Source organism: Dipodomys merriami, unplaced genomic scaffold (assembly GCF_024711535.1).
Source record: "Dipodomys merriami isolate MVZ:Mamm:240054 unplaced genomic scaffold, mDipMer1.0.p SCAF_172, whole genome shotgun sequence".
In the NCBI taxonomy this organism is placed as follows: domain Eukaryota; kingdom Metazoa; phylum Chordata; class Mammalia; order Rodentia; family Heteromyidae; genus Dipodomys; species Dipodomys merriami.
The window spans coordinates 2,141,551-2,153,642 of record NW_027203071.1 but is presented as its reverse complement, the minus strand read 5'-3'; the positions used below and the strand labels follow the sequence as shown (position 1 = coordinate 2,153,642).

Sequence of the window (12,092 nt, the reverse complement as noted above, 5' to 3'; positions counted from 1 at the left end):
AACATTTGAGGACTGAGCACATAGAGAGACTGGGCTGTGAAATCCAGGAAGGAAAACAGATTAGGCATACCAATAAATAAGCAAGGGTCAAATGATGAAGTACCTCCCAGGTCATGTTAGGGAGTTTGGACTTTCACAACCTCCTCCTCCCATGTCTAGTTGACTTTGTCTCTTCACTGTCATGCTGTCATTATTCTTGGTGGTTTCAACATCCGTATGAGGTAGCTTCAATTCTTTGAATACCTTCAATAGTTGAGTGTTTTCCACTCCACCCAATTGATCCATATCCTGGATACTGACATCGTTGATAAGCCTGCAGTTTCTGTGATCTCAATTTCAGGAATCCTCTTTTACCATCTTTCTTTCCTTACCCCTGTGTTAGTTACTTCCCTTCAAGCTTCACGGTTCACCTCTATGGTTCTTGGCTTGATCCTCTGGCTACTTGGTTCTGGCTGGAGTCACCCTTTCTTTTTCCTGAAAGGAGATTTTTCATCAGGCACCTGAGTCATTTCTCCTGACTGCTACCTCTCCACACACTCTCCCTCCACCCACTCTCTATGGTCTCCATTTCAGTATTTGTATTGATAGTTCAGATTAGCAGTGTTCTTGTTAATATGCTTTTCTACCCCAGACCACAAGGATGTCTTCTGTGAAGGCTGTTGAGATTCACTCCATTAGATACAAGTCTTTTGGAGTGCTCTTCTCTTTTTAATCTTTATTCAGAAGCCATCTCTTAATTTTAGTGCTTTTTCTATCTGGAGAGGCTGGATGCTTCTCCATCAATTAAGAAAAATTAAGTCCTGGTTTCTTTGTTCAGTAGCCCTTCCCTCACTGCCTAGCTCTATTTCTACAACAAGAAGAAATGAAGAGGGAATTTAACTCCTGCCTGGGCAGTCTATGCTTTCCACATTTCTCCATGTGGGGTAGGGTTACTTACCAAGAAAATTCCCCATTCCTCCGATTTCTAGTAAGCTGTTCCTGACATTCTTGTTGCTTTATGAGCAGTGTTCCGGAAGAAGTCCAGACTTCTACAAAAAGGCCCTTTAGGTTTTCTACTGTGTTCCTCCAGATCCTTCTGACTACCCTCTGCTGCCTGGTTTCAAAGCCCCTTCTATATTTGTAGGTCTTTCTTTCTTTCTTTCTCTTTCTTTCTTTCTTTCTTTCTTTCTTTCTTTCTTTCTTTCTTTCTTTCTTTCTTTCTTTCTTTCTTTCTTTCTTTCTTTCTCTCTCTCTCTCTCTCTCTCTCTCTCTCTCTCTCTCTCTTTCTTTCTTTCTTTCTTTCTTTCTTTCTTTCTTTCTTTCTTTCTTTCTTTCTTTCTTTCTTTCTTTCTTTCTTTCTTTCTTTCTTTCTTTTTTTTTTTGGGTCCAGTCGTGGAGCATGAACTCTGGGCCTGGTTGCTGTCCCTCAGCTCTTCAGCTCAAGGCTAGCGCTCACCCACTTGAGTGTCAGCCCCACTTCCAGCTTATTTCTGCTTATGTGGTGCTGAGGAATGGAACCCAGGGCCTCAGGCATGCAAGGCAAGCGCTCTACCACTGAGCCACCTTCCCAGCCCCCTGTAGGTATTTCTTATGTGGTGGCATACCACTTCCAGGTTCAAATATCTGCATCAGTGATGTCATACATTACCTCAAAGATCCGTGTCTGAAAACAACATGTATCATCTTCCTGGGTCAGGACTCCTGGTGTGGCTCAGCTGGATGTGTGGGTTGCATCTCCTGCAGGATTGTCTGATTCCAAGCTCACTCCTGGGGCTTCATTGCTTCTTCTGGGTAAAGAGAGGTCCTCGGTCCTCCCTGCTGTTGGCCGGAGGTTCCTTCCTTTCCTTGTCTTGTGGATCTCTCCATAAGATAGTTTACAGCATGGCGGCTGGCTTCCCTGGGGGAGTGGGTTGATGACTTTGTTTTACAGTCTCATTGAGAAAGCAGAAGAAGGTAGAGGCTCACTCATCCTTGTTTGTCTCACCAAAATCTGTTTTTAAAGACAGACTTCCACAAAGGTTTCTTTTTATCCTCAGGGCTCCAATCTAAGGTGAACCCATTCTCTTGTGTTCCAGGACCCATGCCCTGTTTCCTGGTGAAGGACAATTCATGTTTTAACCCTCTCTTGACTGTACAGCCAAGTTTCCATCTCAGTCAATGTATATGGTATAATAACTCCCAGTTAAAGATAAGTTTCCTTGATAATGCATAACTGCACGGAATCTATTGCGTTTCATTACTTCTTTAAAAAAAAGTTTAAACTCTGTGAAGATATTATCTCTTCAGAAGCTATTATCAACAATCAACAGAAATGACTCTGGGCCATGAGTCTTGGAGTCCTGGATGCTTTAGATATAAACAACTAGAAACCCGTGTAAAGTGTGGGCAAGAACTATTTTCATACATTGGATGTGAGCAGAACAGAACAGTCAGTTCCCCATGGAAGTAATCCTCTAAGATTTCTGGAAAGAAGAACAGGACTGCGGAATCTCAGGCAGTGCTCAGCAACATTGCCAAATTGAGGAGATAGAGATAGGAGTTGAGAATATAAGGGGGTTTAGATTCAAAGGGCAAAGTACTTAGATATCAGATCATACACAGAAATTTGTTACAGGGTCACTTGCAGTGTTTTGCTGAATACCAATCAGCTTATGATATGGGAAACAAAACCTTGTAGGAAGAGAGAGAGAGAGCAGGAAGCTGTAAGCCAGTAATTTCATGGAAGTCATACAAAGCTGAAAATTCCTCCCTTTCTTCCTATTTTTCATGGATTCTTATTTTATGTGATATGACTAGTACTGTAATTATTTTACTACTCAGATTGATCCATATGTGGTCAGTGGAAGTCTATTACAGCTGGCTACCCAGTCCATTTTGTGTCTCTATTACCATCATCTTTTTTCCTGGAGACTTTCTTTCCAGTATTACAAGATGCTTAATCTGATCTTCTTTACCTGACAGAACATCGTGTCCAGCCATGTCCCCAAGAAGTCATAGTTTCTTTCATTGCAGAATGGTATTCACAATAGAATCACTGGTGTCCAGTGCTCCTTGATACCATCCTTGACATCATTTCTGGACCTATGAACAGAGCTACATATATGTTTGTGCACACAGGATGCATACAACGTGTGTTTACATAAAATATATAAATCAATATTCTACATCTCTGTGTATGTATATATTTAGTGTTCACACTAATATATTTCATTCGAATCCAAAACCACTGGGTCCACTTTCATTATAGTCACTCTCTCTCTCTCTCTCTCTCTCTCTCTCTCTCTCTCTCTCTCTCTCTCTCGCTCGCTCGCTCGCTCGCTCGCTCGCTCGCTTGCTCGCTCGCTTGCTCTCAAATTCTCTGTCTCTCTTCTCCCTCAGGAAGGAGATATCTGGCTCTCCCCTCCCTCAATTTTTGTGTTATGTACTTTCTTAATCCTAGAGAATACATTAGGTGGTGGTTTTGGAATGGCTAGCCCCTACCACTGTGAAAAGCAAATGTACCAACGCAAGTGCAGAATTGTTTACTCTCCTTTTGTAATTAACTAAGGCTAAAGGTTACAGGATCAAAATATTTTTTTTAATTTAATTTAATTTTATTTGTGAACATACTGTACAGAGGAGTTACAATTACGTGGGCAGGATAATGCGTACATTTCTTACCAAGCATTGCAACCTCCTCCTTTGTTTACCCTTCACATCCCTTCCCAGCCTCCCCCCTCCCCCCAATCCCAATCCTTCTCCTTCCCCCCCTTCCCCCCCTATTTTTATGTCCTATAATTAATTAAGCTAGTTCCTCCTCACCATGTGGTTATATTAATAAGCTGAAGTTCACTTATTTTTGTTTGCATTCCTCTTTTGCTTCCTTTCCTCCTCTCATCCTTGGTAACATTCCATTCGTTTGGTCTTATTTTACATGGAACAGTACCTGGATGGTGTTTTCTCTTAGAGTGGTTAGGGAAATTTCTGCAAGGAGCTGCTTCTTCAAATGAATATGAATTGGTATAATAAATATTTTATAGTATATTTATTTAATGTATTTTCATCATTAAGGATATATATTCTGGTATATGATTTATGCAACTACTAAAATAATTGCTAACAAAATGGAAATGAGATTGAGTGAACAGACCCAACAGTGAAGTGACAGAATTATCTAATTATCCAAGTTAATCTAATTGGTAATCAGGTATTTTCTACAAATATGATTCAGAATTTTTTGTATGCTTTAAAAGGAGTAAAATTGACTGAATTTCTTATTATTTGCAAATATTAGTGGAAAATATGTCTTACTTAGCCTGTGTTCCATTATATTTTTGTCTCAAAATATATGATTTCTTCAATCAAAGCAAGATACCTGGCAAGCCTGTTTTGGACTTAAAATACCACACTGTCAGTTTTTCACATTCTTCTTTGTAACAGTGTGTACGTATGTATGCATGTATGTATTCATTTTTATGCCAATCCTTGGCTTAAACTCAGGGATTAGGTGCTGTGGTGCTGTTCATGAGCTTTTTTGTTTTTCTCAAGGTGACTGCTTAGCCATTTGAACCACAGAACCACTTCTGGCTTTTTGGTAATGAATTGGAGATACATAATCATTACAGTACAGATATTGAAAGCTATTTGAATCATAACTAAAATACAGATATTTTGTGCCGACAGGGAAACAAAGTATGCTTGGATTTAGTGGAGCAGAGGGCAAAAGAGCTAAATCTTTAGATCACATTATAGGAAGCAAAATCATATTTCTGAAAGTAAAAATTAACTAGTCTTACAGCATGCAATTGGAAGGAAATGGAGATAAAAAATGAAAGGAATGAGTGATAATGATGGAATGGTATTTGCCTTGAACAATTATTTGATTCATTTAAACCATACATGTAAATCACATTGATAAAAGTAAAAATTAACTTAAAAATTGAAAAAAAAGCTTTCTATTGATCTTGCTAGCTATGTCCTTTGCCATGCAGAAGCTCTGCAGCTTCATGCAATCCCATTTGTCCAACTTTATTTGATTTGTTTTGTTTCTGGGTCTCTATTGAGAAAATTTCGGCCTGTGCCTAGGAGACCTAGGCTAGGAAATGGAAAAACTTGGAAAAAATTATATTAAGTGAAGTAAGCCAGACCCAAAGAAACATAGGTCCCATGGTTTCCCTTATTTGAAATAACTAGTATATGTCTGGGACAAGCAGAAAAGGTCAAAAGCTATGTACATATGACCATATAAGATGATGTGAAGCGAAATGAACCCCAAGATAGGGACACACGTGGTTTTTTCTTTCTTGCTATTGTTCCTAACATATTTATAATGTACCATGTGATTTTTTTGTTTCTTTGTATGTTCCTCCCCCATGGTATAGCCCCTGTTTTCACTGTATTTGATGTCGGTGCCCTGCATCTTGTATATACACTTCTCTAATTTGGGGAGGGAAAGGAAAAAAACGAAATGCTTAACTAGGGATACATTTTAACAATGAGATGTACAAGTCACTATGTTGAAAAACATATTGAACTTTACAATTTAGGTGGGGAGGGAGAGAGGAGGGAGGGGGAGAGTATAATTGTGGAGGTGGGAGGGAAGGGGAGGGCAGGGGAAAAACAAGGGAGGAGGTACCAATGCTTGATAGGAAATGTACTCATTACCTTGCTCATGTAACTGTAACCCCTCTGTGCAGTATTTTTACAATAAAAAGCGTATTTTAAAAAATTGTAAAAAGCTGGATGCTGATAGCTCACACCTATAACCCTAGCTACTCAAGAGGCTGAGATCTGATGATTGTGGTTCAAAGCAAGACTAAGCAGAAAAGTCTGTGAGACTCCTATCTTCAGTTAACAACAAAAAGTCAGAAGTGGAGCATTGTCTCCAGTAGTAGACAGCTAGCCTTGAGCATAAAAGCTCAGGGACAGTGCCCAGGCCCTGAGTTCAAGACCCCCAGGACCAGCAAAAAGGAAATCTCACAGACTTTCCTGCCCAGTCTGACTTTGAACCATGATCCTCAGATCTTAGCCTCCTACAGGATTTCAAGCATGAGCCAACAATGCCTGGCTGTTTTTATTTTAACATTTGATATTTTTAAAATATGACATTTTTGTTGGTTTTGTTTAAAGCTACAAATAAAATGGAGAACAGTAAGTCATTTTGCCTCCAATTCCAACTATTTGTAGTAACAAAGTTTCCATCGTGGCATGATGATGGTGCTCCTGTGTTACCTCATCAGTACTTGGGACACTGAGGCAGGGAAATCGAATGTTCAAGGCCAGCCAAGACCAAGTAGCCAGACCCTGCCTCCATAAACCAAAACACCAAACAAAATCAGACTTGTTCTGAGAATAATTTTATGCAATTATTGTCTTGAATAGCCTCAAACAACCTTGTAAACATGGTTGGTCTAGGCATTATCTTTGCTTTACTGCCTAAGGGGACTAAGCTGACATGAAAGGGCTTAACTGTGGTCTTATGGTTGATCAGCAAACAGAGGTGCTTGACTTTAGGTCTTGATGTTAGTACAGTACCATTTTTACAGTCATAATATCCCTTATATAGTACCTCGTAGACTTCCTCACACAATGAAACTTTAGGAATGTTGTGTTTTGACTGTTTCTTATTATGGCAAGAATTTGAAGATTTGTCATCAGTTGGAAACACTCAGCATTAGTGGGTTGTGAATAGGAAGATTAAGGTCCATTTTTTCTGTGTTTGGTTTATATGTGAATGATCATGTGTATGCCAGTTATCAACATTTATAAAGCAATGATTTTTTTCTACTCTGAATGTTATTTCTTGTGCTTACAGTGTTTTTTTCCCCAATGGAAAGGTCTGTAGGTGTTGGGATTTCTGAAAATGTAGTCATGTTCATTCTCTTTCTGTATCCTCAAGGTTTTTAAAAGCACAGAGTGATTTTGACATAGTCAGTGGATGTCTAAAACAATATGGAGACCCTTATGTGAAGTGATGTTACTCCCTGCTGTGCCCACTTGACATCTTATTAAAGCTTAGACTTCTTAACTTAGGAGTAGGCAGAATTAAAAAAAAATCTGATGAATCAGAAATACAATATTCTGGAACTTGCATGCCTCTTGTTATTCTTTATGCCCCACATTAGGTAAACCTGCTAACCTAATTACAAAATTTTCAGTGTTAAATTACTCATTTGGGAGTTTACAATGGTAGCCAATGCTTCCATTTTTTTCTGAGATTTCAAAAAATTTCCATTATTTTGTACATAGTGAAGACATAATAATATTTTTACAGGGATACAATTGATTGGTATACAATAAACTGTACCTACTTAAAGTATAAAATGGATAGGTTTTGATATGTAAAACCATTACTATCATAAAGAAAATGAATTTATCAGTTACAAATTTTCCTCTGCCCCTTCTTAATCTCATGGAAATGACTAATCGGGTTTCTGAAAACATTGATTTACTTGCATTTCTGGAATTTTATATAATATTTTGTCTTATTGTTTTTTATTGGCATGTTTATTCTGAGATTCACTAATATATATATCAGTGTCTCATTTCCTTTCGTGCCATTGTATGTGGATATGCCACAGCGTGTTACCCACTTACCTGATGATAGATATTTTAATTGTGTAACGTTTTGGGAGATTGCAAATAAAGCTTTATAATTCTCTGGAATTGACTTGTTTTCAAGTCTGGGATGAATATTTGGAAATATAGTGGGTTCAATTCATTCTGTAAGGAATTTAATGACAAGAAATTAACAAGCTGTTTTCAAAAGTGTGTCATTTTATATTTCCAACAGAAATATATGAGTTATTCAATAGTTGCTAATAAGTTTAATTTTGGGTTATCTTCATTCATAGGTAGTGGATGTGGAGATTGTTTATCTCTAACATTCTCTATTCCTTCTTTAATCCACTCAAACAGTGCTAAATTACAAACACAATATTTACATATACATATGATATTTACATTTACATATGATCTTGTGTGTGCTTATGTATTTGTTTATCCTTTAGATCTAGCATCCATAAGTGGGAGCAAACATGTGGCATCTGTTCTGTGGCGGGGGGGGGGGGGAGGCGCGTGTTCAGGGGCTGGTACAGAGGCTGAAATTTAAGGCTTGAGTGCCCTAATCCCTTAGCTTTTTTGCTTAAGGCTGGTGTTCTACCTCTTTAGCCACAGCCCCTCTTCTGGCATTTTGGTGGTTATATGGACTTTCCTTCCTGGTCTGGCTTTGAGCCATGATCCTCAGATCTCAGCCTCCTGAGTAACTAGGATTACAGGTGTGAGCTACTGGTACCTGGTGCTTTTGTCCTTCTGAAACTTTGCCAGATGACTTCCTTTAATATATTCCATAGTGGAAATTTTGTGGTGATGAATTCTTTAAGTTTTGGTATATCTGAGGAAAGCTTTTATTTCACATTTATTTTTGAAGACTTTCTGGGCTAGATATGAGATTTTTATGATTGCAGTTTTCCTGCCTTCTAGTCTCCATTTTTTTTTCTGTATTGTAACTTCTTGCTTACAAGACTCTAAAACACTCCTGTAACACTTACTTTTTCTGTTTTCTGTATACATCATTTTTCCAGAAACCTTTTAAGCCGGGTGTCCATAATAGTTTTCCTCAATTTTGGATTTGGTGTTCTACTTTCATAACGTATCCATGCCCATGTTACTATTTAGCTCTTCTTTTTAAATACAGGCATGGAGTGAGAGAAGAGCTGCCTGTGGTTCCCCAGACAGACAGTTTCCAGGCTGTGCAGTGCATCTGTAGAGCCGAGGAATGCTGGGAATGCCACGTGCCTGTCCTCACAGCCAAACTCAACTCTACTCTTCTTATGTATTTGAAAATCACATCTGGTGGAGCAATTTTTCAGTCACCTCTCATGTCAGTTCAGCCCATCAATGTCGGTAAGTTGCAGCTCAGTATAGAACCAATCACCAGAGGGTGATTGCTCGCAGGTTAAAGTTATTTTTTTTACAGGCTTATATCACGTTGACCAAAGCTGTAAATCATGTGAAGGTAATCACTAGGGTATGTTACAATCAGCTTCTCCAGTGAGTTAACAGTTGTGTAATTGTCTCTGTAGAACTTAAATCCCAGATCTCTCTAGTAGATATACATTGTTTGGTTTTGTTTTTCTATAGCTCACGTAGCTATTTCTGAATATGATTATAAGCATATTCCTCCCTGAATTGATTCATTCAGTAACTGTTTCTCAGAGGTCATGTGTACCAAGACTGTCCTGAGTGCTGGAGGAGCTGTGGACACATAGCTGCTGCCTCACACTTCAAGGACAATGGTAGTGAGCAGACACAACTTATTCAACTCATTAACTCAGTTTTGGGTGCATGTCAGTTGCATTTTATATATTATATATAACTCAGCAGCGCTATTGCTTTCTACTTCTATTTGTGAATCACTGTTCTTTTACTTTTTTCTATCCACCTGTGTGTCAATGGTTTTGATACCCCGGAAACCACCATTAAATCCTTGATCACAGTTTACCAGATTCATCTCCACCTACAGTGACGCTTCATCTCCTCCTAAGTTACTTGAGATATAGAACTTTTAGAACATCACAGTATGTTTTATCATTAAGATTTTCAAATGATTTGTTTTTCTAGAGATACAGTTGTGATCTTTACAGCATACAGCATCATTACAATGACATTGAAGAGATTCAATTGTGTAGGAAGAAAAGACACACGTAGTAAATACCATATTATTCTCTTTTTAAAACTAGTTCTACCTGGTAAGTTTTAAAAGTATTCAAAACCAGCATCACATTTAATTTATTTTTAAAATAAGAGTAATTAAGGAGTGCTGATGTGGAGTTTGTATGAACTTGAAAACTCTGAATTTTGTCTCTATGTAGGTAGAGATTTAGGGAAAAATGCCTTTCATTGTATTTAAACATATAATGTCCCCCAATTGTAAGACAGATGATGTGATGAACTTTTAGAGGTGGGAGGAATTATTTCTTGTAAAATGATCAGCCAAAGATATCTTTTAGAGTGTAGTATTTGAACTGAATGTAGAAGTGTTACCTATGTAAAACGTTAGACAAAAGATGTCCCAAGCACGAAGAACACAATCACAAAATCCCGGTGGTGGGCAGGAGCATCACTCAAGATGTAGATTGCCTGATTGACAAGCGCAAGGCTCTGATTTCAAACCTTAGTACTGCCAAAAAAAAAGAAAAATCCTTGGGTCCAAGCTGCATGCCATGTTTTCACATCAGGTATACCACTGTGCAGTTCTTGAGTAATCTTGATGCCATAAAAAAATGGAATGATGACTTGAGGAACAACAGAAAGAGCCATTATCCTTAGAGTGAATGACACTTGGGAATAGTCGAAGACAAGGGCAGACTTGCCTGGATCCAGAGATATCTCAGACCAATCTGGATATTGTTCCAGTAGCAATGACAACTTTCGAATTAGAAGAATATAATTAGATACATGTTTGTATGTTTTATATTTACATTGTGGAGCATGAAATTGATAAGGGAAGGGGATGAACAGAAAGAAGAGCCAAAGTAAGCTTTTGAGGATAGGCCAGTTGGTTTAGGGCTGAAGGAAATTTAAAAAATGCAGAATTGATGAGACTAGGATGAATTTAGGAAGTTGTGATGACTGGGCTTTCTAGTAGATGGGGTTGTAGACTGTGAAAGACAGAGAAGAATCCAGGATAATAACTTTTAGAACTTAGACCTGAACATCTTAGTGACGTATTATGAGTTATGAAGGTTGGGAAACTCAGAGAGGACTATGTAGATGTGTGTGCAGAAAGCCAGATCTGTATTGAGTAGGCAGTTCCTTCCATCCAGGAGTCGAATGGTATGGGGAAATATATATTTGGTGGTTGTTAGCATAGGGGATTGTGTGAGATGACCCATTTAGAGTTCAGGAAGAGAAAGGGCACTGGCGCTGATGAGAGATATGGGTTATGAGGAAGATCCAGAGTATCTTGATTAGAACCTGGATGCAAAGTGGAGAGTCAGTAGTGCCGTGTCTTCTGAGGGTGTTAAAAGTACAGTGGTGGGAATAAATCTGGAAGAGAATAATAAAAATTGTTTTTCTATTGTTAATGCACACTGGTAGGCAGAAGGGAAATGGACAACAGCTTATCATTTTATGACTTTACTTCTCTTTGGCATCTGTTTTGTATTACTTTGATCATGAGAATTCAGCCAGATTTACTTTTGGCTTCTCGACTTGAGTGTTTAGCTAGTTCAAGAATACAAGTATAAATATGTGATTAACCCTTTTAATTTGAAAGCATACATTTTCCTTATTCTTGTTTGAAAAAATATTATGTGCTTTTTAAAAAGCTTTATTCCTTTTGATTTAGCATATTCATTTACATGCAATATGAGTTTTAGTAGCTACCTAGATTTCCAGTATAGTATGAACCATAATTCATTGAAGTTATTCGTTTTTGGGGTTTGTTTGTTTGTTTGTTTGTTGTCGGTCATGGGGCCTGAACTCTGGCCCTAGACGCTTTCCCTCAGCTCTTCAGCTCAAGGCTAGCGCTCTACCACTTGAGCCATAGCACCACTTCCAGCGTTTTCTGCTTATGTGATACTGAGGAATTGAACCCAAGGCCTCATGCATGCAAGGCAAGCCTCCAACTCTGAGCCACCTTCCCAGCCCTGAAGTTATTCTTTATTGTAAGGTGTTTAAATTGTTCCTATGCACGCATGCGTGTGCACACATGCATGCACGTACACACACACACACACACACACACACACACACACACACACACACACACACACACACACATTTTTTTTGGTTGGTTGTAGGGCCTGAACTCTGGGCCTGGGCACTGTCCCTTAGCTCTTCAGCTAGCACTCTATCACTTGAGCCACAGCACTACTTCTAGCTTTTTCTGTATATGTGGTGCTGAGGAATTGAACCCAGAGCCTCATACATGCAAGGCAAGCACTGAGCCACCTTCCCAGACCCTCCTACACATATTTTAAAGATTTTATTTTCAACTATGTTAATGTGCTTATAGCCAAATATTTAACACATATAAACATGAACATATACATTTGAATTCAGAAATAATCTATTTCATAAAATTTCTCATTAAGCTATGGAACTTTATTCCTAGAGACAGCCAAGGTTTG

General features: G+C 38.4%; 1 protein-coding gene across 2 annotated transcripts in view; it reads left to right on the top strand.

Moving 5' to 3' along the window:
• Nucleotides 1–12,092, top strand: part of LOC138829472 (leptin receptor-like) — a 67,023-nt gene that overhangs the window by 24,358 nt on the left and 30,573 nt on the right. For both annotated transcript variants that reach the window (XM_070025819.1, XM_070025820.1), the window contains exon 5: nt 8,654–8,862. In XM_070025819.1, coding sequence (XP_069881920.1) covers nt 8,654–8,862 — 209 coding nt within the window. The remainder of the gene's footprint in view (nt 1–8,653; nt 8,863–12,092) is intronic.